Raw genomic sequence first — 25,742 nt, 5'->3', positions numbered from 1 at the left:
GAGGTGTTGAGGCTGCCTGCAGTAGTGCTCCCTCTGCCACCTGACTTGGGCCCAGTGAGAGCATCTTAGCTCGCAAGGGTATCAGGAAAGCCCTGTGGCACAGCCCTTGCTCGCTGCATTCTCACAGCAGCTTGTGTCCTTCCATTTCATCATGGCTGCCTGCCTCTGCTGAGGTGACCCTGACGACCTAGCAGACTGAGGGGCCCTGGCCTCTTGGGGTGAAGTGGGCCACTGTGCAGTAACTGGCCCCTTGACAGGCTGGTGTGTCCCAATAAGGCTGAGACTAAAATGACGTGGCCACAGGAGTCTTTGTCCTTGGTTCTTAGAATCCTTTGCCTTGGGCCTGCTGTGGCCTGGACAGTGGGGCAGTAGTTAATCAAGGCCTCCTGCAGGGAAAACCAGATGGCCTCCTTTCAGCTCCCTGTTCTGAGTGCCAGAACCAGTCTGAGTGGAAGGGGTGTGCAGGAGTGATGGCCATGGAGTTTGCTGCTGGCCTCTGTGTATCCTGTGGAGTACTGGTGTGTCACGGGAAGATGGCTAAGGGTGGCCACGGGGTGTTGTCCGCAGCAGGAAGCCTGGTCTCTGGGCTGGCCGTCATATCTTGGGGCAGCCAGGAAGGATGGGTTCCCAAAGCTCTAGTGTAGGAGCCTGAACACAGAAGTTCTGCTCCTGGCCCCACAGCAAGTCGAGAGTCCCAGGGGGAACAAGGAGGTGACAGGGTGTGGGCCGCACGGGCCCTCACACTTGAGGGCTGTTCCTCCTCATTTCCCAGTCTCCCACTCTGCCTGCTACTCTGCTACTGGTCCTGGCATATTAACGTGTCTGTATGCTGAGCTGACCTGTAGCTAAGGATGCCATGCTGTGCTAGGAGCTGTCGCAGAAGGCCCTGTTCATGGCCTTGTATGGTGATAGCTGTTTTGTCCAAGTTCAAGATGGTGGTTATTGAGTGTTGGGCGTTAATCTGCGCAGTGCTGATTGCACACCGAATGTTAATACAACTGCGATGCCATGGGTAGGTGGCACAGTGTTTTGATTGCATGTGTTGACAAATGGCAAAAGTGACTATGTGGCATATCCTGCTCATGTATGACAAGTCTTCCCCTGAAGCTTACCAGTTGGTTACGCAGCAGGGCGGGGCTGTGTTACGTGAGCAGTGCTATGGGGTGCTGACACGTGATGCCCGCTGGTTCTGTGGCATTGGCCTGCTCGCTGCACATAACGTGCTGTTGTCCCCGCATTACGAGTACACGCATACTGTGAACCACTCAGGATCTTGTACTTGCCAAGCAGGTTCTTAAGCCACTGAGCTATATCCTTGGCCCCAACAGAGGGCTGCTCTTAATGCACTGGTTCCCCAAAGACCCTACATGTGAGCAGGGGGTTGAAGTTCTTTCCTAGGCAGAGAGAGGGCTTCGGGAGAGGACAGTGGGTGGGGGCTAGGGAATTGGGGCCCGGTACCTTGGTGGGGCTGTTCCTGTCCAGAGTGCTGGCCTGGCTGGTAGCAGGCCCCCCACATGCCAGTGTGTGGTAGCTGGAATTGGGAAAGCACTGGGCGTGGCTGCTACTTTGAGACAAATCTGGGAAGAGAACAAGGTGCCATATCCATCATCCGCCTGCCCTGGGCCTAGACATCCCCAAAGCTGATGCTTGGGCTGGGAAGCCTCGAGAGGACATTGCGGAGCGCCCGCCAGGCCCCCACCCTGGCTTCCTGGTGTCCGCTACCCCAGCAGGAATCTGCGAGCCTGGCTTGCCCCTTGCCAGCTGCCAGCCTCCAGGTGCCCAGTGCAGAGGGCAGCGGGGTGTCCTGGTGCCTCTTCCCCAGGGTCAGGCTCTGTAAAAGTCCACGGACAGACCGCCATCCAGAGGGCTCCCACCCTTCCCTCCTGCTCTCCCGCAGGCCCCGGGATACCAGGGGTTGGTGGGAACCCAGCCAGCCTGTCTCAGTGTAGTCACGAAAGAAAACCCCAAATCTGAGGGCCAGGCCCATCTTTCATCAGAGGACACTGGCTTTGTCTAAAGCTGAGGGGGGACACAGGGCAGAAGTCCTTTGCAGGCAAGATCTGCACCTGGCCTTCCGCTCCTGAGGCAGCCTGGAGCTGGCCTGTGGCCAGCTAAGGAAGTCAGGGTTAAGCACAAGGTGCAGGGGCTGGAGGTCACTGACAAGCCCGCTGCAGGGACCTGCCATCATTTCTCACCCAGGCAGCCCACCAGCTCCCAGGATTATGGGAAATTTCAGAGCACTTGTCCTCTAGGCAAATCCCTCAAACCTTATCTCCAAGTCTGGTAGTACAGATTTAGGGGAAGAGGGGTCTGGCGCGGGAGCCCAGCCCAGCCCAGCCCCCAGGCAGAATGCCCCGAGTTGCCCGCTGCATCTGTGCACAAAGTGGGCTCCTGTATAGCCTTGCAGCCCTCTAACTCAGGTCCTGCCCTCTTGCTGCACTAAGAGCTTGTCTCCTGGAGGGTTGGCCTAAGGTCTTCACCAGCAAAACAAAAATGGACAGGCTGTGGGCCCTGGCCCTGTGGCCTGTTGTCTCAGGGGGCACCAGTGGTGCTTGAGGGAGATATGTTCTGAAGTGACTGCTCCTGGTGAAGGGGGAACAGCTGCTCAGATGGGGCGCAAGACCCCAGGGGCCCCTCCCAGGTAAGCTCCTGCTCCCCATCCCCACTGGTCCTCTGGGGTGACCCACCACCCCTGTAGTGTCCCAAGGATGCCACATAATCTTCCTGGGTATTGTGGCCTAGGCAGGCAGAGCCCTCACCTGAGAGGGAGTAGTCAGTGCTGGTCATCCGCATGGCAGGGGTGTAGGAGACACGAGGAGCCAGGTCTCGGCCTTTCTCTTTGTGTCGCCGCCGGCGCCAGGCAAACAGGCCCAGCAGCACCACCATGAGGAAGAGCAGGAGGACGATGCCCGTGACGGCACCCACCGAGTGCCGCTCTGCACCCAGGGCTGGGCTGATCTTGGTGTAGGGGTTCAGCTCCTCCATCATGAGGGCAGCTGTGGACAGACAGAGGGAGGCTTGCTGTCCGGTGGCCAGGGCTGGGCTCAGGCTGCTCCAGCCTCTCTAGTGCTTGGAGACCTCGTTCTGGTCTGGGCCCTTTTCTCCAGTCCTGTTTGGACCGATCTCTCACTCTGCCTATTTCTTCAGCTGCCTAAAAGAGGCTGAAGTTCCAGGTTGTAACAAAGAACAAGTGTGACTGTGGATGTGACATTAAGTTTGAGTCACAGAATTAGCCACTGAATCTTTGGGACAGCCCTGTGAAAAAGGGACTACTTCCCTTTCTTGTGAAAATACTGTCACCACAAGGCAAGATCACACACACAGTAATTGGCAGGCAGGAAAAACAGGTCAGCTTCTTCTCACCAGCAAGGAACTAGGGACAACACTCCCACCTGGGTGTGGGTGCCATGTGACATACTGACAGAGCTGGGAGTGGAGCAGGGTGTGGAGGTACAAGGCTGTAATCCTAGCACCCTGGGAAGCCGAGGCAGAAGGGTTAGAATTCAACCTGGACCCCCCCCCAAAAAAAAAAAAAAAAAGTTCTGGGGATGTCACACAGTGCAAAGGTCCTGGGTTCACACAGAGTATAAATAAAAGCTGGGAGTGCCATGCCCTTGAGCCCGACATTACTGCCCTCAAGGCTCCTCTTGATTATACACGCATGACTCTCCCCTTCTGCAGATTCCCAGTCCCGGCTGTCCTGCTAGCCAGCAGGCGGCATCTCAGCTTTGGCTGCCAGCTAAACAGCTGCCTGACAGCACCAGGGAGGTGAGTGTGCTGTGCTCCTGTTCTCAGACTACAAAAGAAGCATCTTTGGGCACCTTTCCTGTCGTGTGGGTAACTCCGAGCCCATTCACCTTCCTCCCGCAGCTCCCAGCACCGACAGTACCACCCCTCAGGGTCGCAGCCCTGTAGGGAGAAAGCTGCGCTCTCCGGAGTGCACACCTGTGCCAGGGCTGTGCTGAGTCTTGACTCACTGCCTCAGCTGGGTCCCCCCAGCTCCTCCATGAGGTGTCTGACTGGTGACAGAGCCAGGGTGGAGTCACTTGGGGCTCCTTGGCCTTCTGAGGGGAGACCAGGATTGTGCCCTTCCTGCTTTGCGTGTGGCATAACTGGCTGGCTTGTCACAGCCAGTGGCAGAACTAGACTCGGACAGGGCATCTCGACTTGGTCGGTGACCTCCCCACAGCAGGAGCCGTGGGTGCCCCTGCTGGGCTTGGGAGACTTGCTGGGGATGAGCCTGGGGCCAGTGCCGGTGATGCTCACCTCCTCCCACCAGCCAAGTATGCTAACAGCCCCTGCAAGGCACTTTCCACCCGTGCACTACCTTGGTCACACCTGATGCCTTTGAATCCAGGGCTACAGTAACAGGTGCCAGTGACGTGGTCGCAGGTGGCATTGTTCATGCACTCACACAGCTGCTGACACCCGTAGCCAAAGGTTCCCGGAGCACATCCTGTGTGGTATAAAGAAAGGGGACAGACGGTAAGACAGCCACTCCCTCCTGTCCCAGGAGACTCCTGTGGTGACCTGAGGGCAGACAGAAGAGGTCCTCACCCCTCATTCTCATGCTACACCAGTAGAAACTCCATGCAGCAGGCCCCAGGCTGGGTGCAATGGGGCCCTCCTTGAAGCAGCACAAAGACCCTCCCCCACCTCGCCGGTCCCTTGGTCCCTCAGCCCCTACCAGTCCCAGCAGCAGGAGGGAGTTTTCCCAGCACTTCCTTTGGAGCTGCCCCTAAGGGAAGGGAGAGGGCACAGAGCCCTGCCTGGGGGCCCCTGATGTGCAGTGGGGCTTCTCCTGCAGGAGGCTGTGGGTTGCCACCTGGGATGGGTTGACAGCGGACAGGTTGACACCCAGGATGGGGCCCTGACAGCTTACTCTGCTCACAATGGCGTCCAGTGAAGCCCGTGCGGCAGGTGCACTTGCCACTGATGTGGTCGCAGCTGGCGCCGTTCTGACACTGGCATACCTGCCCACAGTCCTTCCCGAAAAACGCTGCTGGGCAACCTAGAAAAACAAGACCCCTGGTCACAGGAGTTGCCACAGGGCCAGCACAATTGCAGCTGGCAGCCGGGACATGGCTTGTGCTGCCTCTGGTGGAGCATGGGGTGAAGCATAGTACAACTCTGCGCCAACCATCGCCACCCTCGGGCCCCTCGTGATGCAGGGGCAGGGACAGAGCTAGGTGGCCTTCAGCCCAAGGGGCCGTGGAACCAGAAACCAGCTCAGGTCTTCTTGCTGCACAGCCACAGGCTGTCCGTCTCACTGCCCAAGGAGGGTGTTGGTCTGGTGATCTCTGGGGAACCTGCCCTGCCCTGCGCCTGTTAACCCCTTAACTCCAGCCCGGCTCTGGGGCCCAGCTTTCTTCCCCCTGTTGCAGGCCCGGGCTATGCCCATAGTGGCCAGCAGGCCGCAGCACGGCATCAGGAGTGCGGGGAGGCGGGGCTTACGCTGCGTGCAGAAGAGTCCGGTCCAGCCTGGGGCGCAGTAGCAGGCCCCGTCCTCTGCGCCGCAGCTCGCCCCATTGTGGCAGCTGCAGGTGTGGAAGCAGGCAGAGCCCCAGAACCCCGGTGGGCATGCTGGGGTTGAGGGGATGGAGAGAGGGGACAGCAAGTCAGCCACTTCCCTGGATGGCCCTGATGACAGTTCTTGGCCTTCAGGGCCTGATGCACTGTTCCCAGATTTCTTGAGCTCACCTCTTGGCCCGGTCATCTGGGATTCCCATTAAACCCCAATTCTCTGCCAACTAGGAAACTTTGGGGACTAACTCTGTGTGGCTCTGGAGCTCCTGGCCCTGCCCTCTGCGGTGACTGATGTGGAGAGGTGGGCTCCCGCTGTGGCTGGCAGTGCATGCACAGGATTCTGACTTCCTCTAGGGCTGAGGCCTTCTCTCGGCTGCTGAGCTCCCTGAGGATGGAGCCCGAGTCTCCCAGCAGAAGGGAAGTCCTCAGGCCACACTACCTAACTGGGACCTCCCCGCAGGTGCCAGCTGGTTCTCGCCCAGAACATGCAGCTCAGACATGGAGCTCTACCCTCAGAGGGTTGTCCCTGTCCAGGCTGTGCCTTTGCATCAGACTGGGTGCAGCTTACATGAATGGCCCTGGGACTCCCTGCCCTGCTTGAGGCCCAGGAATTGGGCCATAGGAGACACCCACAGGGTGTCTGTCTTCCTCCCAAGGTGACTGCTCTGGCCTCCCTCACTTCTCTATCTAGACTCCAGTATGCAAGTCCCTGTCCTTTCCTCCACGAGGCACTGCCAGCAGTATCAAGGCCAGCAGTGAATGTTAGCTATAGCCACCCCCAGACATGCATCGCGCTGTTCTTGAGCTCACTGGGACTCGGCTGGGCCTCCTAACTGCAGAAGGAGGGCTCAGTCTCACCCAGGGCAGACAGGATGGGGCATTCCCGGGTCAGTGGCTCACCTTGGGAGCAGTCCTTGCCAATCCATCCAGGGAAGCACTGGCAGGAGCCATCAATGGGGCTGCAGGTCCCGTTGTTGGCACAGGAGCAGAGCTGGGCACAATTCTGCCCAAAGTGCCCTCCAGCACACACTGTGGGCACAGGACAGCCTGGCACCTGCCCTCCTACCCTTGTTCCTTAGACCACTACCCCCAGCTGCACCCCAGAGGTTCCTGGGCCAGAGCCATGACCAACCTAGAGCCATGGATCCAGACAGGAACTACCAGATGGGACACCCCACCCACCATGCTTCTCCCTCTGCACATAGAGGGAGGTACCCTCTCCTGTCCCCTTGACTGAGGGCCACAGAGGTAGAATCACTTGACTTAGGTCCCACTGAAGATGGGGAGAGGCTGGACTTCTCTCCCTGGACTCAGGCCAGGACTCCCATTATTGAGCCCACGGCCCGCTGGGTGGGAAATGCTTATAGGGGAGAGGGGCCAGGTTGAGGGCTGCAGGACTGGCTGTGAGCGCCCGGCCCACCAGTTCACCCATCCTCTGCTCTGTGCCTTTCATCAAACATAGGCTGATACACGCCAGGCACTATTCAAAGGGCTTCATGAATATTAATCGGCTTAATCATTTACTGCTCTTACATAGTCTCGCCCTTGCTTCCCATCATGAACCCTACAGGTGAAGAGGCTGAAGCCCTGAGAGGTGAAGCAACCTGCCTAAGGTCACACAGCCAGAAGTTCTACTGCTTCCTAAGTTCCTTTGAGCAAACGACATCACCACTCTGTTCCTCATCGTAGACATGAACACAGGCTGGCTGGCAGATCTGGGCCTGCAGGAGGACCAAGATCTTTCTTTCCTGCCTACACTTCTGGAAAAGCAAGTCACAAGGACTCTTCGCTTGCTGCCTCTAGGAGGTGCTGAATTTGGGGACCCCACCTCCAGTCCTGCTCTCTGGCCAGCAGGGTGCCATGTATGTCTGCCCCCCACCCCCAGCTCTGAGCCTAGCAGGACAAGATCATCATTCGAGTCTTTCTCATACACACATGGCCCACAGATGTTCCCACAGATCTGCTAACACAATCAGCCTAATACATTAATTGGTCGGCTTCTTAGCCGAATCAAGAGTCGGCCAAAGAGAAGGGGCGGTGGAGAATGAGGAGGAGGCTGGGGAAAAGAAAACATCTGGTTATATTTAATCTATGTTTAATGATTCTGGAGAAGCAGCATCTGTAATTTGTAACTCGCTGGAAAGCCAGTCATTAGAAAGTGTCAGTTCAATTTTTTACAAGGTTTGGGACTTAACCAGGGCAGTTGGCATTAATAGCAAACTCTATTAGATCTATATGTGGAAAAGACTCATTAGGCCAGTGGGCGATAAATCAGACATCGAGGGATGCGAGAGCGACTCCTCGGGCTGCTGGGCGCTCATTTAGACCAGGCCTGGCTGTATCAGTGGCCAGATCTCCTACGTTTAATAAGTAAACCTCCGCAATGTCAGGTGATGATTAAACTGTCCTGGGAGGGCTGCAAGCAAATGAAACTGTCACCTGCTTCTCCCTGGGGCTCATATGTCTCATGACCTCAAAGCAGCGCGGAGTAAACCTTCCACTCATACATATTAACGGCCCTCAGACCTAAACAGCCCAGCTCAGCAGTGATGATTCATCAAAAGAATGGGTTCCCCTGGGAGGTAGTGAGCGCTCAGTCAAGGAGAGGATTTAAGCAGAGGCCAGATGAGATTCTTGCCTTAGCGACCTTGATGTCATCCTAACGATCTCTTTGCTCTTTGTGGGCTAGAGCATAAATGCTACCAGCTGAGGTCAAGGTTGTGTTCAGGGCCCTCTCAGAAGAGGCTCCTTGTCCCACGTCCAGCCGCCATGCACCCAGGTCTGGGCCTCACACAGCCTGCTTCTGCCCCTCAGAGGGACTGCCTTTCTCATCCTGCACCATCCGCACGGCCACTGGAGCCATCCCCAGCGCCACACTGCATGGGCTGGGGGTGTGAAGGAGTCTGAGGCTGAGACTGTGAGGAAGGATCCGTGATGCCAGCTGGGTCCTACGCTGTCCTGCAGCCTTTGCCACCAGGTGTCCCTTGTAGTGTGTGTTCTGTCTACACTTACTTTCTTCTCTTTAGCATGGGAGTGGGAGCCTGAATTTGTCCCTGTCTCTTGCTAATGTGAGACATGCATGTCACTTCTCTGTTCCACTGTTATGCTGGTGGCTATAGGTCCTTGGAAAGAGCCCTGAGCCCTGTGGCCAAGTTCTGTCACAGCAAGGCCTTCCTGTGAGTCGCTCCCTCAAGGGTCCTCGTCCCCCACCCTGCCCCCTCCCGGCCTGAGATAGTACCTTGGTTGCAGAGGGCTCCAGAGAACCCTGGGAGGCACTCACAGAGGCCGCTGATGTGGTGGCAGGGCCCACTGCTGTGCACGCAGAGAGGACATGGCTGGGCGCAGCTCAGTCCATAGAAGCCAGGGGGACAGACTGAGAATGGAGAGGAGATGGTGGTCAGCAGCCCCAGGGGCCCCAGCCAGCCTGGCCACCCCGGTTGTCCCATGTTCTGACAGTGCAGGGAAAGCTGCTTTTTCTCACACTGGGGAGGGCCCATCCCTTAAGGAAGAAAGGAACAGCTGGGCCATAAACTTAGGGACAGAACAGCCGGCTCAGGGACAGAGGGGACTAGCAGGAGGGACAAGCCAGGTCTTGCTGACATCAGGACTGGCTCCAGCTGGGCAGAGCTGGGAGGATGAGCTGCCGAGGTCTATGGAAGGGGCTCACACAGCCTTACTTCTCTGGCACAAGGGTCCTCGGAAGCCGGGTGCACACTCGCAGCTGCCATCCTCGGGAGAGCAGGAACCGCCATTCTCACAGCTGCAGGACACGGAGCAGTTGGGGCCCCAGCGGCCGGGCGGACATGTGCTGTCACAGCGGATGCCTGTGGGCCACAGGCAGGCTGGGGTCAGAGAAGAGGATGGTGGGCAGCGTCTGACACAGCACCAAGAGGGGAACTGGGGAGAGAGGGCTCGAAGAAGCAAAGCCCAGAATGCAGACAGCAAGGCCCTGGGTGGGCAGTGGAGCCCAGCATGCCAGGGGCAGGGGCAGGGGCAGGGGCAGGGGAAAGCACCATATTTCAGGGAAATGACCTATCCACATCCTCCAGTATGGCTTAAATTATATCTAATTATAATTCCTAATTCAGTGTAAATGCTGTAGAAATAGTTTCTCTGCTGTATTGTTCAGGAAGTGATAAGAAAAGTCTGCCCACCCTCAATACAGGTGAAAAAAATGGTGTGTATGTGTTTGAGACACACACACACACACACACACACACACACACACACACACAGGGTCTCACTATCTACCCCAGGTTGGCCTCAAATTCATGGCAATCTTCCTGCCTCAGCCTTCCAAGTTCTAGAATTACAGGCATGTGCTCCATGGAAATTCATTTTTTAACGGTATTTTTTTAAAAATGTATTTAGGACCCGGTCTCACTACATAGATTGGACTTGTAGTGATTCTTCTGTTTTTAGCCTCCCAAGCACTGGGATTACAGGCGCATGCCACCATGCCCAGTCTCAACTGTCTCAGCACCCAGGGCGTGGGGCTGGCGTGGCATGCCAGGGACGGAACCCTGGCTGCTGCACTCTGCCTAAGCAGGTGCTTTAGTCAGCTGAGCTATCTGGCTGGCCCTTAACAGGCTTTTCTTTTTTGTGGTCCTGGGACTTGAACTCTAGACCTTGTGCTTGCCAGGCAGGTGCTCATTCTACTGAGCTATTTCCCTGGCCCCTTAACAGCATTTTCAGTCTACCATTGATGAAATCCTTGGGTACAAACTGCAAGAATACACACCAGCAACTACAACTGCCCTAAGGAATTCTTTTGCAGTGGTTGTTGAAAACCTCAGATTGAGCTTGTAGGCAGAAGGACTTGGGGTAGCTGTCCCTCGGGGCTCCAAGCTCCTGGGCACTGAGTGGTCTCTGCAGCCTGACCAAGGCATACAGATCAAATTTACACACACACACACTCCTTGTTAAAGCTACACTTCACTAAGACTGGGACCCGCTCCACAATGCATGCTCACCCCAGTCAATGGCTGATAAGAACAGAGCTGTTCCCAAGTGCAGGCACCTCAAGATGTTCATGGAAGGGGATCCTTTTTCTTAGAGATTAAGAACCACAAGAGCACCCTGCTTCTGTTCAGATTACAAGCAGCTGCAGGGTCCTGCTGGCTTCTAAGATCGGGCAATTATTGTATTCTGGGCCTGGCTCTGGGGGACTGCGGCTCCTGTCTGGGGTCCTGCTCTGTCCTAGAAACTCCCTGCCACTCAAGACATTGGCTCTAAGTGGGAGGAACAGTGAAGGGCTCCTGCTAGGAGTGGCCAAATCTAGGAAGGACTTCTGGTGTGACCCAAAGGGGCTGCCCTTGGCCTCCTGGGACCCTCTACTTCCTGAGCGAGCAGTGTCATCATTACCTCCTTGGACCCTGGTTTTCTTCACAGTTTAATAGGGATAATAAACCCCCTTCAAGAACTCTTCCTATCTTACCCTGTGGAATCTCCTTGCTCTACTTTTCAGAAAAACCCCTCCCCACCCAACACAGTCTGTATCAGTGGATAAAGCATGCTTCATACCATGCATGAGAGGCCCGCAGCTTGCACCCTTACTTTAGAGATCTCTTCCGTGCATCCTTCCTAGATATCTGCCCAAGGATTCAAACCTCAGCATCGTAGCCTAGAGCTCGTTCCCCACCTGTGAAGCCTTTCTCCCTGACAGCAATCTGAAGGCAGGGACCACAGCTTACTGTTACGCTGACCCTGCTTAACTAGGCAGGCGCTCCCCATGGCAGATGCTACTGTGGTCATCTTTGCGAGATCCATAGTGATTGCCCGAGTTAAGAAATGCTAGTTGAGGGGCTGGTGAGATGGCTCAGTGGTCTAAAGCGCCTACTTAGAACAAGCTTAGCAAAGCACAGGGACCACGGTTCAATCCCCCAGCACCACATGCCAGCCCGCCCCGCCCCCTGGTGGGCTGAGCTGGCCACACACACACACACACAAAGATAATATAAATAAATAAATTTTTTAAAAAAAGAAATGCTAGTTGAGTGAATAAACAGATTCCCCATATAATACAATCCTGCAGGTCCCATCCTACAGGCACTTCAGTCCTGAGGCTTTGGGAAGCTCCCCTTCCTTATCTGGAGCATAGATAGTTGGGGCAGATTTAATTAGATCTCCACTTCTGAGAAAAGACCAGGTACTGTCCCCAAAGACCAGCGTCTTTCAACAAGCACTCTCGAGTGAGCACTGCGGATATGTGTGACAACTGAAGACAACACAATCGGTGGCTATAGGAAGAAGGTGGTGACTGGCATATGGCCACGGTGAGCCAAGGCACGAGCTGAGAGGTGAGGGGCGTCAGCACTGATTCTTCATTCTTCATAAGCAGGCTTAGTCATTACCCTGGTCATGTGGAGACACACCCTTCCCAGGCCATGCCCAGGGACCCGCCTCCTCCCACAAAGCCCCAACACTGAAGCACCTTCAGCTATAGATTCATCAGTGGGGGGGGTCCACCCACAAGCAGAGCACCACGTGATCCATCCATCATCTTACAAAAGCCCTCACCTCTAAATACAAGGGGCTTTGGGGGAACACTAGACCTAAAGCAGGGAGATGGCACTGAGAGTGGGAGCCCCTGCCCTCCCTCCTCGCCTCCTCCTGCTCCACAAACCTCCGAGACCTCAATTGCCTCTTTGAAAAGCCTTCGGGACCACTTGGGGAAATCTGCTTTAGAACAGCAGAGGCTGTGCTGAAAGGCTGTCCATCAAAGACAGAATTTTTAAGCAGCAGATGTCATTAAAATCTGATCCACTCACTTGAAATGAAGGCAATAAGAATGTCAGTGATTTCTACTCGGCTCTTGCTGGGAGCATAGGGTAACAGTGACCCGGCTGCAGCTTCCTTCTACACCAAGGGGCAGCAGTCAGCAGGACAGGGAAGCTGGGCAGGAGATGCCATGGAGGGATGTCCCTGGTCACAGAGAAAAGTCCCTGGCCATGGAGGAATGTCCCCTGGGGCCTTGGCGGCTTGGAAATTTTCCTGAAACCATGCTGTAACCAGTGATATTTATCTGAGAACTACACTGCCAGTCACGACTTCCCTCCACTCAGCACCCACCTTGGGCCAGGCTGGTGGGCCCATTCACTCAATGGATTGTTACCTGGTGCTTCCTGCATTTGTGGCTTCCAGGACCGAGCACTTAGTGTGTGCCACACAGTGTTGGCACTTCAGGGAAATCACTCATCTCAACTTCAAAGCCACCCTGCAGTGGGCTGGTGGGATTATAATCCCCATCTGCATTTTGTGGATGGAGAAATCAGGCTCTGAGAGGCAAGAGGACTTGTCCAAATTCACAGACTTGGGCTGTCTGTTGAGTTCTGTTCCCAACCAGCTTGTTATCCATGTCGCAAAGGTGGCAGGTGGTGGACACAGTGGTGAATAAGGCAGATGCCTCACAGGCACATGGTCAAGTTAGGGAGGTGGGCAATAAACACTTACATTAAGAGGTCAAGGCCAGGTCCTGTAAGTTCCACAGGACAAGTGTAGAATAAGTAACAGGGAAATTAACCAGCATGCTTTGTGACCTTGGCCACGTGTATGGGTTTGTTACATGTGAGCCATTTCCAAGTCTCTTGAAACCTGGAGAACAGGAAGCAGATAGCAGGACTGGGGTTCCCCGTGGTGGTGGAATGCTTGGGTGGTTTGAGCCCCAGAACCACAGAAGTGGGAGAGATTATTGGGTGAGAGTGGCAAAGAATGATTTAGGCAGAGGCGGGTATATGCAAAAGCCTGGATTTGGGACATGGCTGAAAAAGGAAACACTGGCCCGGGTGGCTGGAGTGAGTCACCAAGGTGGCAGTAGATGAAGGGGCCAGGCAGGGCCAGATCGCAGGGGACCTGAGCCATGGATGTTCTATGAGTCACAGGAAACCACCAAGCGACTTGGAGGTTCTGAGAAGTTCCCTGCAGACAACTGATGGGTGGGGAGAGGGAGGCCCAGACCATTGAGACGATGCCACATGAGAGATGGTGACTGCCAGCTGGAGCCTGAGGTGGCCCAAGAGGGACAAGAGGGGGTGGCTCCCTGGCAGTTAGGAGGCCGGCTGGGGGATGGGTGAAGAGCCTAGTGTTCTGGGCCAGGGATAAGGACAAAGTGCTTCACCCTCTTCCCTGCTGGAGCCTCTACCAAATAGCCTGGGCGCCTGCACCCACCATGTGCCAGCCCCTCAGCTTTAGCTGTGCCCCCGGTCCCTCCCCCCCAGTAGAGCTAGTACACCATTGGCATTTAAGAAGTAGTTGCCTCATCGGATGGAATGCAGAAGTGGAGCTGAAAGCAGATTTAGGGAGTGAAAAGAAACATTAAAGAAAGCGGCCAGGGCGATGGAGCCTGGCCGAGGGTTACCTGTCCAGCCAGCCAGGCAGCAGCAGTGGCCTGTGACGGGATCGCAGCCGTCGGCGTGGCTGCAGTCACAGCGTTCGCTGCAGTTTGGCCCAAATGTGCCGTCCTGTGGGGGAGGGGTTAGATGGTTGGCCGCTCAGAGCTTCACGCACCTGATGACGCAGTTGAGCCCACCTGGCTGCATTGACAGGAGGGTGAGATGGGGAGTGAGGGAGGCGATGGCGCTGCCCGAAGGCATAGGCTCTGCCAGCCGCAGGGATCATTAACTTAAATTGTAAATGAAAATACACTTCACTGAGCCAGGGAGATAGCTCAGTAGAATAAGCGCTTGCCTGGCGAGCACAAAGGCCTGAGTTCAATCCCTGGTTCCGCCAAAAGAAAAAAAAAAAAGAAAGAAAGAAAATACACTTTATTGATTGGGGCACATCTACCCCACATGGGAAGGAATTGTTCACCCTCTATTACTTGGGAGGAAAATGGTGACTCCCGCCCCACACTGCCTGCTCATGAAGGACCAGTAGCCTTGTAACCTCATCTCTAGTGATCCTCAATGCAATCTCTGACATAGTTCTTAGTATTCCCGCTTTAAAGATGGGAAACAGTTGACAGGAGGAATAACATGCTGAAGGTAACAGGATGAAGCAAAGGCAGGATTTGAACCCAGGGCCTCAAGCTCTGGGCCACACATTGTTTCACATGGGTTGGTTTCAAGACCAAGATCAGTGATGAAGTCTGGGTGGTTACTGCTGGAAAGTAACTTAACTCCCCCTCCCTGCCCCCCTTTGTGGCAGCACAAACTGCAGGAGCTAGAAAGACGCCACCCACCAAGGGGCAGCACCTGTGCCAGTTTAGGGCCCGCTCTCTTGGAACTTAGGAGGAGGATCCTGAGGCCGAGCTAGGGCTCAGCTCAGGGGGCAGTGATTGTTTAGCGAGGTGGGGGCTACACCTGCCGAGGGCTTGCTGCGCTACAGGACACAGGGTGAAAGAAAATGACCATGGGGGTTAGGACCTCTGTGACCCAACTCCAGCTGTCCCCCACTTGTTGGAGTGCTCTTCCCGGTGCATTCCTGCGCATGGGTTAACCCCAGGGAGGGGCACTCACCGGGCAGGGCAGCTCACAGGTATCTCCCAGCCAGCCCGGGGCACAGGTGCAGGAGCCGTCCACGGGGCTGCAGGCTGCCCCGTTGGCGCAGGCGCAGGTCTCATTGCAGTTCAGGCCCCACGTCCCACTGGGACACGGCAGGGCACAGTCCAGACCCTGCCATCCTAAGGGGTGGAAGGGGCTGTCACCTCTCTCTCCAGCCCTGCCCAGCTGCCGCTCCTTCCCACCTCCTCCACCAACTCAGAGCCTCTCCTAAGGAATCCTGTGCCACATTCCTGCCGCTGAGGCTTCCGGGGAGGAGCCAGACTCAGGATGGGTCCTGCCTCTCATGAGGGCAGGGGCAGCCCCAGCTGAGACCTCTTAGTTGGCTGGGCCTGGACTGGGCTTGCACAGAGCTCGTTACCTTCCTTGCAAGCGCAGGAGCCGTCTACTGGGGAGCAGGCACCACCGTTGCGACAGCTGCAGACGGATGAACAGTTGGGCCCGTAGGTCCCCGCTGCACAGGGGACAGCACAGACCTCTCCCTGGGGAGAGAGGGGCAGACGAGGTCAGAGGTTGCCCTGTGCTACATGGCTGCTATAGACAGGGCTGGCCGCCCACCTAAAACGCCTGTGTCCTAATCCCTGGCACCTGCACGTATGTCACCTTCTGTGGCGAGAGGGACTTTGCAGATGTGACTAAGGACCCTGAGGTGGGAAAGTCGCTGGGAGTTTTCCAGGCAGGGCCGAGCGCTCGCCCTGCTCTCACCGCATTCACCCTGTCACCTGGGGCATCTGCTGCACCGTGCTGAGGCTCAGCCCCTGCATCTGTACGATGGGAACAGTTGTGTCCCCACCCCAAGGGAGTGTTAAAGGGATTAAATTAGTTACTTGTGAAGCAGATAGATCGGTGCCTGGAGGATACAAAGCACCATAAAAACTTTCTATTTGTGCAAAGATATAGCGCTTCTTAGGAGGAGAGCATGCAAAACCCTCTAAGGTTTAAACAGCAGGAGGCTCCGGAGATTTCTCCAGCGGTCTGAAGAGAAGGGGTGGTACCCCATGCATGTCTGAAGTTGATTGGTCCGGGCTCTGTTGAGTGACACCATGGCTAGCCAATAACAGGCCTCTTGTGGCATGGCGCCCCCCCCCCCCCCAAGGTCTGGGGCTCCTTCCTTGATTGGGAGAACCACTAAGGGGCCCTGTCCGGGATGGATTGTAGGGTATCTGAATCAGCATGGGTCTACATTTGTTTACAAAGGTTTAGCCAGTAAGTCCACATAACTGTGTTTATGTTGTTTATTGCATTCGGGTTTTGTTCAGGGATTGAACCCCAGAGTCTTCACACTGAGCTGATTCCCCAGCCCTTTTTAAATGTTTTACTTTAAGACGGGGTCTTGCTAAGTCACTAAGTGGTCCAGGCTGGGCTTAAACTTGTTTTCCTCTTACCTCATCTTCCCAGAGTGCTGGGATTCCAACAAGCACCTTCACGCTCAGCTTCTGCTGCATCTGATTATCCTTGTGCGTAGATCTGAGTGTGTATCTGTGACTTTGTCCTTTCCCTTTTTTTTTTTTTCTTTTTCTTTTTGTATTTTAGGGAAGGGTCTACAGGGTGTTCAGGGTCTCACTACTAGATCAGACTCATAGTGATCCGCCTGTTTACAGCCTCCCAAGAGCGGGGATTACAGGTGCATGCCACCATGCCCAGTCTCAATTGTCATCTCAGCGCGCCCTGGGGGCGGGGCCGGCACAGCAGGCCGGGGGAATGTCCTTTCTCTTCTGCATCTTCCCTGACACTGTCCCCTAGTGCCATCCTAGTGGGGCTGCCCACAGCAGCTGCCCTCCTGACACGCTGAGGGCTGGGCCAGCTAACGGGGCTGTCTCTGCCCATCCCGGCACACATCTGGGGATGCGTTGCGACTGATTTCACTCACACCTACACTCTCCAGCCTTGGGACCATGCTGATACATAATGGGCCCTTGATAAGTGCTGTCTAATTGAAACAAGCTGCTTGTATGCTCACACCAACTTCCACCACTTGCAAAAAGTGGCCAAAGCCAGACGGACCAGGCACCTGCCATATGCTTCTGTCTCAGGCCAGCCCATTCAACAGATGTTTGCTGAGTGGGACCAATGGAAGCCAGGCCTGCCAGAGGCTCTGGGCACACGGGGGTGGGTCTCTACCCTTGGGCACCTGAATGGATTTAATGCCCATTTATTTACTGCCTGCCTCTCCAGTGAGACTGGCAGCTTCATGAGGCCTGGGACCTCCTCTCTCTGGGTTGCACGAGCATTGCAGATCGGAAGCTGGTGCTGAGTGTGGAGTCTGTGAATATTCTGGTGAGTGCATGAGGACCCCGCTAGGCTGGTCCTGCGGCTCGCTGCCTGGCCTTGGCCCTGCCTGCCACCGGCTCTGAGCCTCCCTGGAGACCAGATCTTGGTCCATAGTTCCACCTCCCACCTGGCGCCCTCTGCCCAACTCTGCCCAGCCCAGAAAAGCATCCTGTTGGCCTCATCCACACAGGGCACCCAGACCCTCTGAATTGAACAGGACCTTGCTGGTCATCCCAAGTGGGCTCCCAGGGGACCACTGGAGGGCTCTCTCACCTGCCCGCCCCAGCTCCAGCCCAGTACCTGACCCAAACCAGCCTACATTCATGGCTGCTGACCTCTCCACCATAAGAGGGGAAAAGAAAGGGCTGGATGCCTGAAGATGGTGAACTTAGACCAGAAGCACCCCATGGCCTGCATGTCCAGCCCCACACCCATTCCCTAGCCAGGCCTGTTGTCTAACTGAGCCCCATGATCCAAGACTACCATACAGGAGTCCTACAAAACTGTAGGACATACTGTTGGGAGACAGTCCTGTTTTTTGGTGGGTATGTGTGAGTACTTTCCCTTATCAGTCACTCATGGCCACTGAAACCGATCGGCCTCCCTAACTTCTTGTTGCCCAGGGTCCTTTGTAGTGCCCTCCACCTTCAAAGCTTCTTAATTTGAGAATCACTGTTGTTACTCTGCATTGGTGCCCAAGTCCCGTTACATGTTGGACAGGTACAGTCTGGCCAGTGGCCGTAGCCTTGCAGCTGTGGTCACAGCATTGTGTCCACCAACCATGACCCAGAAACTCCTGTGATGTCACCTGTGACCAATCAGAGCTTCTGAGCAGCTCACGCTCACCTGGGCTAGCACACAGAGCTAATTTAATTCTAATTAAAAGCAAAAGAAAACCCTTGGTATTTTAGTTAGCCGCAGCACAAATAATAAAGGATTTCCCGTAGGTCTGGGGAATGTTCAAAACTGCTCTTGGCAATGAGCTGCAGATGTCGCAGGTGTCTGGCTGGGGGTCAGCAGCTGCATGAATCCAAAGGACTCTTTAGCTCTGACTCTGAGAAGCTTCCTGCCTGGAGTGGGGTCCTTAACCCAGACAGAGGGTGGCGAGGTTGTGGTCCGGCAGGGGGCGTCCTCCTGCGCCTCTAAGACTTGCACCAGCTGACCACCAGGTCTGCTAAGGTACAGCTTAGTCCTGGTCACACTCCCCTGGACATGGGGAGTCCCGTGGTCCCTTTATTGAAAAGATGGATGAGGCAGAGGCAAGTGACTTGTCCCCAATCACACAGCCAAAGCAAGACGAGAGAGAGAGAGAGAGAGAGAGAGAGAGAGAGAGAGAGAGAGAGAGAGAGACCTGTGACTTGAATTGGCTGCTGGCTCCCACTTCCAATTTCCAATGCAGGATGCTAACAGCCCAGGTGGGACATTCAGAGCTGCACACACCACCTAAGTGCAGAAGGACATCACACACTGAGGTCTGTGTCTCCAAGGGATCACCCAGCCACGTCCAGGTGCCCTGGCCTTTTCTCTGTACCTAGACATTGATACTTGGGTCTCTTCTTTGTTTGAGACTAGGTTTTGTAAGATCATCCAGGTCCAGGTTGGCCTTGAACTCTCAATCCTCCTGCCTCAGCATCGCATGCGCCACCATGCCCAACCTGGATATTCCTGTATCTTCACCTCTCCTGGCCTCTCTTTCCCTATGCACCAGTGCCACAGAACCCCATGGGACAGACAACACTCCCCACTGCAGCCCCACTGGGGGACACCTGCCAATCCCACTTGACATCTGCATTCTGTGAAGGGGAAGTCCTCCCACCCGAAGGCCCACTAATTATAGATATGACACCAGCTATTAACATCTTGAACTCAGTCTGAAAGAGCTACTGGTGGAAGAGAGCCCTGCGAGCTGGTCCTGCCGAAGAGCCTGGAGTCTATGCTCTACCCCCGGCCCAGCGTGGCTGCTCAGGAGCAGACCCCTGTGAGCAGTGAGTTCTGTGCCCCATTATGTTTGTTTCCAATGTTGTTCATTCAGTTTCCTCCCTGCAGTATGCTGCTTTGCAGTTTGGCCCTGTTTGGGAAAGTTAATCACCAGCTGGGCTTCTCGTGTTGATCCTGCATTTTACTTGCAGTGGGCGAGAGGTTAATGAGGATTTTCTGGAGTGGGAGGAGGAGGATGGAAAGTGACTGACCGTCCCTTGCACAAAAGGAGGCTGCAATTAGGGAAGCTCGTGTCCCAGTCTCTAAATAGGCTCTGTGGGCAGGAGGCAGTGCCAGCTGGGCAGACCTGGTCCATCAGATCCAGGTGGAAGGGATAGGCACTGCCGCCTGCTGGAGACCAGTAAAGAGACTGTGGGACCAGCAACCAATGAGGCCACCCTGATCCCCATGTCCTTCTGGTGGGCAATAGGTTGGATGGTTCAGGCACGAAAGGCTTCTGGACTCTGGGTCAGAGTACCTTTTTTTCTGTTTTAAAATATGGTCTTGCTAAATCGCCCATCTTGGCCTTGAACTTGTGATCCTCCTGCCTCAGCCTCCTGAGTAGCTGGGATTATGGGTATGTGGTACCACACCCAGATGTTAGTTTTGTTTTTGAGAAGTGGCTCTCCTTGCAGTTCAGACTGGCCTTGAGCTTACTGTGTATCCTAGGGTGGGTCTGAATTCACAGTGGTTCCTTCTGCCTCAACCTCCCAAGTGCTGGAATTACAGTTGTGTACCCCCCCCCCCCGGCCCTGCCCACCCAGACAAATAAATGAGTTTAAGTGGGGCAAATCCAGCAGAAACCCTGGTGGCACTGGTTTGTTATCCCAGCACTCTGGGAGGCCAAGCCAGGAGGATTGAAAAGTCTGAGCCCAGCCTGAGCAACTTAGTAAGACCTTGTCTCAAAATTTAAAATAAAAAATGTTTAAAAAGGCTGGGGAGGGGCCAGGGAGATAGCTCAGTAGAATAAGCACTTGCCTGGCAAGTGCAAGGGCCTGAGTTCAATTCCTGGTTCAGGCTGGGAAATGCAGCTCAGTGTAGTGTGCAGACCCTGGGTTCAATAAAACACACACACACACACACACACACACACACACACACACACACACACAGTGGCCCAAGGTGCCCTGGCCTCATCTGTCCTCTGCTTAGTCTAGCAGCCTTTGCTGAGCTTCTGTAGTGCAGGCACTGAGACAAGCCTGCCAGGTCTCAACTGGAGAGTGGAGCCCATTTAGGGGCCCTTCCCACTCCTCCAACCCCTACTTTCAGAGCCTATGTCCGTTCTGCTGAGGCACCTACCACAATTGTCATCAAATAATTGTGTTTTAAAAACCCAGTCCCTAGGGTAAGGCTGGGTAGGTCATTCAGCCCTGTGGCCCTGGCCCCAGCACCAGCACCAGTACCAGTGTGTGTCAGGCCTGCACAGCCCAGGGATATATGGCAAGAGGCCCATCCATGTGCCCAGCAACCCGGGCAGCAGGCCGGGCACTTCTGAACTTGCAGGCAGCCCTGGTAACCTCTGATCACCCATGCTCAGGCAGCTGCTGCTCCCCTCCCTCCCTACTGTGCTCAGGATTGGGGTGCATCTTGGGGTGCACTGTCACACTCCTATGAGAAGCACACTCACGGGTGGCTTTACTGCTCATACAGCCCCTCCCTGTCCACTCCTGCTCTGGCCAAGCAGCTGCCCTCTCCTCTCAGTCACCCAGCTGCAAGGCCAGGCCTGCAGGAATCCCAGGCAGGGAGCCCCGTCTGTGATTTCCTGGGGAGAAGAGCTCTGCCCCAGTGCTGGGCATGGAGCTCGACGGGCCTGATAGTGCGGCCCCGTAAAGCAGCCTCTGGCAGCAGACTGCCGTGTAATGAGGGAGCAGAGAGCCTGGGGGCTGGGAGCGAGGGAGGATAGGTGGAAGCCACTCGTCATAGCCATCCCCCATCCCAGCCGCCTGTGCCAGGGAGGCCGGATGCCTAGGGGCTCATCCTATCTGGCTCCAACGTGAGAGGGAAAAGGGATGAAAGTTAGGACTGAATGCATGTGAGACTTTCCCTCTCACTTGTATCTGTCCCAAATGAGTAGATGCCAGGGACCAGAGCCTGCTCTGTGAAGTTCTGCAGGATGTGGACTGCTCAACTGTACAGGCACCACTCCCATGCCGGCCACTGGAGCTAGAGATGATAGATAGATAGACAGATAGATAGATAGATAGATAGATAGATAGATAGATAGATAGATGATAGATAGATAGATGATAGATAGATAGAAATCACAGCAGTTTTCTGCCAAGCATCAGTGGAGTGTCTTTAAAAGGAAGCATATTTTCCTAATTTGCACAGATATCCTGTCTGTCCCTCCTGGGCTGCACCTACTGCCTCTTGGGTCTCCCTGAACTGTGTGGGCAAAAAGAGCGGAGCTTGTGGTCCGGGTCCCCCTAGTCAGTGCCCAGAGCATGGCCAGCACCACCCTGCCCTGCTGCCCACACCCTCTGGAGTCCTAATGAGGCCCCATGTGACTGTGGCCCTGCCCGCCCTCTGGATTTGTGGCCACAGCCCCCAGCCCTGTGCTGGGAGCCAGAGAAGCCCCTCTGAGGCCAGAGATTCCGATGAAAGAGGACGCGTGTGCGTGTGCGTGCTTCACAGCTCAGCTGAGCCCCAGCCCCAGCCAGGAGGGTCCTCCCACACGGGGAATGTTCACTTTTTATAACCCAAGACTCACACTTATCCCTAACGAAGCCACAAGCCACAGGATCCCAGAGCTGGACTCCCCTTGGTGCCATCAAGCTGTTCCCCTTCTTTGCTCTGTGGATAAAGGGGGCTATCCTGTGTCCCTCCTTGTCCAAGGAAAAATCAGCAGGTGCCTGCTGAGTCACAGCACAGGACATGGAGGTGAAGGTGGAAAGCACATCAGCTAGGGAGGCGTTTCATCCGGTTCTGCCATGATTTGCTGTGTGACCCATGACAAGTCACTTTCCTCTCTGACTGCAGTTTCTACCTCTGGAGAGTGAGGGTTGCACAGGCAGTGCAGACCACCCTCCATCCTGAGCCCTGTGAAGCGCAGTACCGTGGTCTACGCAGTGAGCTCTGCGCTGCAGCCTGTTGCTACACCATCATCCTCCAGGCTTGGTGACCCTGACCCCTGGAGACTGAGTTCAAGGGAGTCATGCAGACCCTGCCCCAGACCTTGGGATTCCAGCCCAGGCCACTCTGACCCCAAGCCCATGCCCTTTTAAAATTCATTGTATCATCTTTCCGCAGCCACATGAATCCTGACATGTTTATTGTGCACCTACTACATGGTAGGCTTTCTCCTAACCACTGTATACATTTGGTCCTGTTAAATCCTCAGAATTACTTTTTCTGTTGGTGGTGGTATTAAGAATGGAACCCAGGGTCTTGTGCTTGCTAGGCAAGTGCTGTACAATCAAGCTACAGCCCTAGCTCTATTTATTTCAATGCAGTGTCTTGCTATGGTGCCCAGGCTGGCCTTGAACTTGTGATCCTCCTGCCTCAGCCTCCCAAGTAGCTGGAATTACAGGCATGTGCTACTGTGCTCAGTTTTAGAATTACTTCTTAACACAGGGCCACAATGCACCCTGTCCTATGGGTAAACAACAAAGGCTTGAGCTACCTAAGGAACCCCAGCAAGGCCACACAACAGGGGATGGCAGGGCAGGATTTGGGTTACTGGAGTGTGTGCTTATGCTCTGCATCACTTCTACTACTCTGCATAGTTTCTGTGGTCTGCGGCTCACGCAGGCATGGTGGCTACAGGCTGAATTCCTCAGTCTAGTGCAGCATCCAGGCAAACCTTTTGCTAGAATAATTAGGAAATTAGTCAATGGTGGAGGGTGGATGAGAAGCTGCTTTTCTGCTGTTAGGGCTAATAGTTTAGAGGCCTCCAACTGATGAAGAATGAAACAATTAGAGCAGGAAATGCACACACATTATATTCACACCACCCAGCTATCATTTCTGGTCTTCTGGTCTCGCCTGTCCTCCTCCCCAAGTTCCAGCTAGGGAGTCTCAGAGAGGCAGAAGTATGAACTCTGCCCCAGGGTGGGACCCTGGGGAGGGTGACAGCTCTTAAGGAAGCTGGGGAACCCTGGAGGAAATTCGATCCCTGCCCCACTGGGCTGGAGTTTCCTAGCTGGCCAGAAAGCTGAGGCTTGCATATGACCTCTTGACAGCTCAGAGTGAGAAGGGGAGAAAAATGCAGGAATGAGTTTATTTGCCTGGGTGATGGAGTGCTCTCTACCCTTGCAGGCGCACGGGGTTCAATAATAGCAGACAGGGCTTCAAAATATTGCAGCATAAACAGATGAACCCTTTAAGGTAATAGAAATGCTGTCATCCCAGGGAGAAATATGGGCCCTGAATCCCACGGAGGGGACATACCAGGCCCTTCTCTCCCACCAATGAGTCCCCTGTTCCCGTTCCAGCTAGGATGAGAAGGGAGCACGGGGTCTCCCCTGGCGGGGGCTCCAGCAGCAACTGGCCAAAAGCAGCCTGAAGTTCAGGTCTGCGTGGCCCTGGCAGTGGCCTCTCAGGCTGCTCACAGGGGCCCCCGAGGTGGCAGCCATTAGTCCCAGAGCAGTGCAGAAGGCTGTGCCTCAGTGAGGCCTTAATTAAAGACAGCAAGGCAGGCACCAGAGGAGCATGGTGGGCAGAGAAATTGGAATTGTTCCCCTGTGGTGAGAAAGGCTATTCTCAGTTCTGAGTAGCTCTTGGGAGCCTTGGAGCCAGCAGCAGCCCAGGGGCGCCCAGATGGAAGCCTCAGCTAACTCTTCCACCTTCCTCACCTCCATTTCCTCCTGTACCCCATGACAGACCCCGCAGGCCAAGGCCAGCCAGCCGTTCCAGTGGGACACCCGTTGGGGTAATAACAACACGGCAGTACCACGAACATTTTTAAAAAATGGTAATAAGGTGGATGTGGTAGCCCTGCCTAAGAGGTTGAGGCAGGAGGACTTCAAGTTTGTCTGGACTTAAGAGACTTAGAGAGATCATGTCTCTAAATTTAAAAAATAGAAAAGGACTAGGGATGTAGTGCAAGGACCATGTGTGAGTTCAATCCCCAGGACTGCAGGAGAGTAAGTAATAACAGCGAACACTTGTTGAACAATGGCTGAGACACAGGACATTCTAAGTGCTTTGTGTGCGTGCTAACCATTCCAAGCATCCCATCGTTATTCCCCTTTCAAAAGTAACAAAATGGGGGCTGTAGAGATGGCTCAGTGGTCTAAAGCACCTACTTAGAACAAGCTTGGCAAGGCATCAGGGACCGCGGTTCAATCCCCCAGCACCACATGCCAGCCAGCCCCGCCCCCTGGTGGGCTGAGCTGGACACACACACACACACACACACACCACACTCTCTCTCTCTCTCTCTCTCTCTCTCTCAAATAAATAAAAAAAAAAGTAACAAAATGGGCATAGAGAGCTGCTCGTTCAAGGTCACGCAAGTGTAATAAGCAGCAAAGCTGTACTTCAAGGCTGGGAATCTAGCCCCTGTCTGCATATCCGCCCCACTGGACTGCAGCAGGGAGAAGCTCCTGCTATTGCCCGAGGAGCCCAGAGGTGGCGCTGGAGGACAGCTACGTGGTCTCCACAGCAGTCATCTGCTTATCAGAGGCCAACAGGTAGATTGAGGTTCCAGCCCTGCAGGCAAGGCCCCCGGGGAGATGCTGTAAATTTCCTTCCTATAAATGTCAGGCTGGAAACTTGTGTTAAGGGCATCGCTCCTCCCAAGGTTTCACTCCTTTCAAAAACAGTTCATTGGGCAAGCTGCTCCCAAGGAGGGCATGGTGGGGTGGTGTTTAGGAGGGAAGGGTTAGGAGGGAGATGCGTCCTTGTCCTCAGAGAGACTGTACACGCTAGCGTGAGCCAGGTGCTGTAAGAATGCTGAAAAGAATGGTTGATTCATGGAGGAGTTCTGGAGAAGTGGACGAACAGCTCCACTTGGTCCCATCTACCCAAATCGGCCTCGTCTCTAGCCAAGATGGGTTGGGGAGGAAGTGTCTCCTGTCCTTCCTCACAGCAACAAGCCAGGACAAGGATACAGGGACCCTAGGACTCTGCCCACCCAAGCTCCTGTCACTGGCCCCTCACTCTGGTGTTCTCAGCGAGTTTCCAGGTTCTCGGAGGGCAGCTAGCCGGGGCTCTGTCCACGGTGCTGAAACAATGCTGCCCCCCCCCCCCAATCAGGACGACAAGGGACCTCACTACTCTTTCTGTAGAGAATTTCAGTCCCATTTCACAGTCGAGAAGCAGAACTCCCACACACTGGCAAGAACAGAGCTCTGAACTCACCTTGCCTTTCAGTCCAGAGCTCTTACCTGAACAGGGAGCCCTGCTGAAATTCCCCAGCCCTGGGGCTGGGGACATGGCTCAGTGAAATAAGTGCTTCCCTGGCAAGCGCAAGGGCCTGAGTTCAATCCCCAGTTCCACCAAAAATAAGAGAGAGAGAGAGAGAGAGAG

At 54.9% G+C, this 25,742-nt stretch overlaps 1 protein-coding gene across 1 annotated transcript in view; it reads right to left on the bottom strand.

The window, feature by feature from the left end:
• Positions 1-25,742, bottom strand: part of Megf11 (multiple EGF like domains 11) — a 184,417-nt gene that overhangs the window by 9,730 nt on the left and 148,945 nt on the right. The window contains exons 11-21 of the mRNA XM_023712643.1: positions 15,385-15,505; positions 14,982-15,145; positions 13,883-13,985; positions 9,204-9,350; positions 8,765-8,899; positions 6,427-6,555; positions 5,455-5,583; positions 4,883-5,011; positions 4,328-4,456; positions 2,760-2,996; positions 1,459-1,577 (exon numbers count right to left, since the gene is read on the bottom strand). Of these exons, the coding sequence (XP_023568411.1) occupies positions 1,459-1,577; positions 2,760-2,996; positions 4,328-4,456; positions 4,883-5,011; positions 5,455-5,583; positions 6,427-6,555; positions 8,765-8,899; positions 9,204-9,350; positions 13,883-13,985; positions 14,982-15,145; positions 15,385-15,505 (1,542 nt within the window). The remainder of the gene's footprint in view (positions 1-1,458; positions 1,578-2,759; positions 2,997-4,327; positions 4,457-4,882; positions 5,012-5,454; positions 5,584-6,426; positions 6,556-8,764; positions 8,900-9,203; positions 9,351-13,882; positions 13,986-14,981; positions 15,146-15,384; positions 15,506-25,742) is intronic.

The sequence above is a fragment of the Octodon degus genome, unplaced genomic scaffold (assembly GCF_000260255.1).
Source record: "Octodon degus isolate 3935 unplaced genomic scaffold, OctDeg1.0 scaffold00026, whole genome shotgun sequence".
Lineage (NCBI taxonomy): Eukaryota > Metazoa > Chordata > Mammalia > Rodentia > Octodontidae > Octodon > Octodon degus.
The sequence above is the reverse complement of the archived record's forward strand: the minus strand, read 5'-3'. Positions and strand labels throughout refer to the sequence as shown.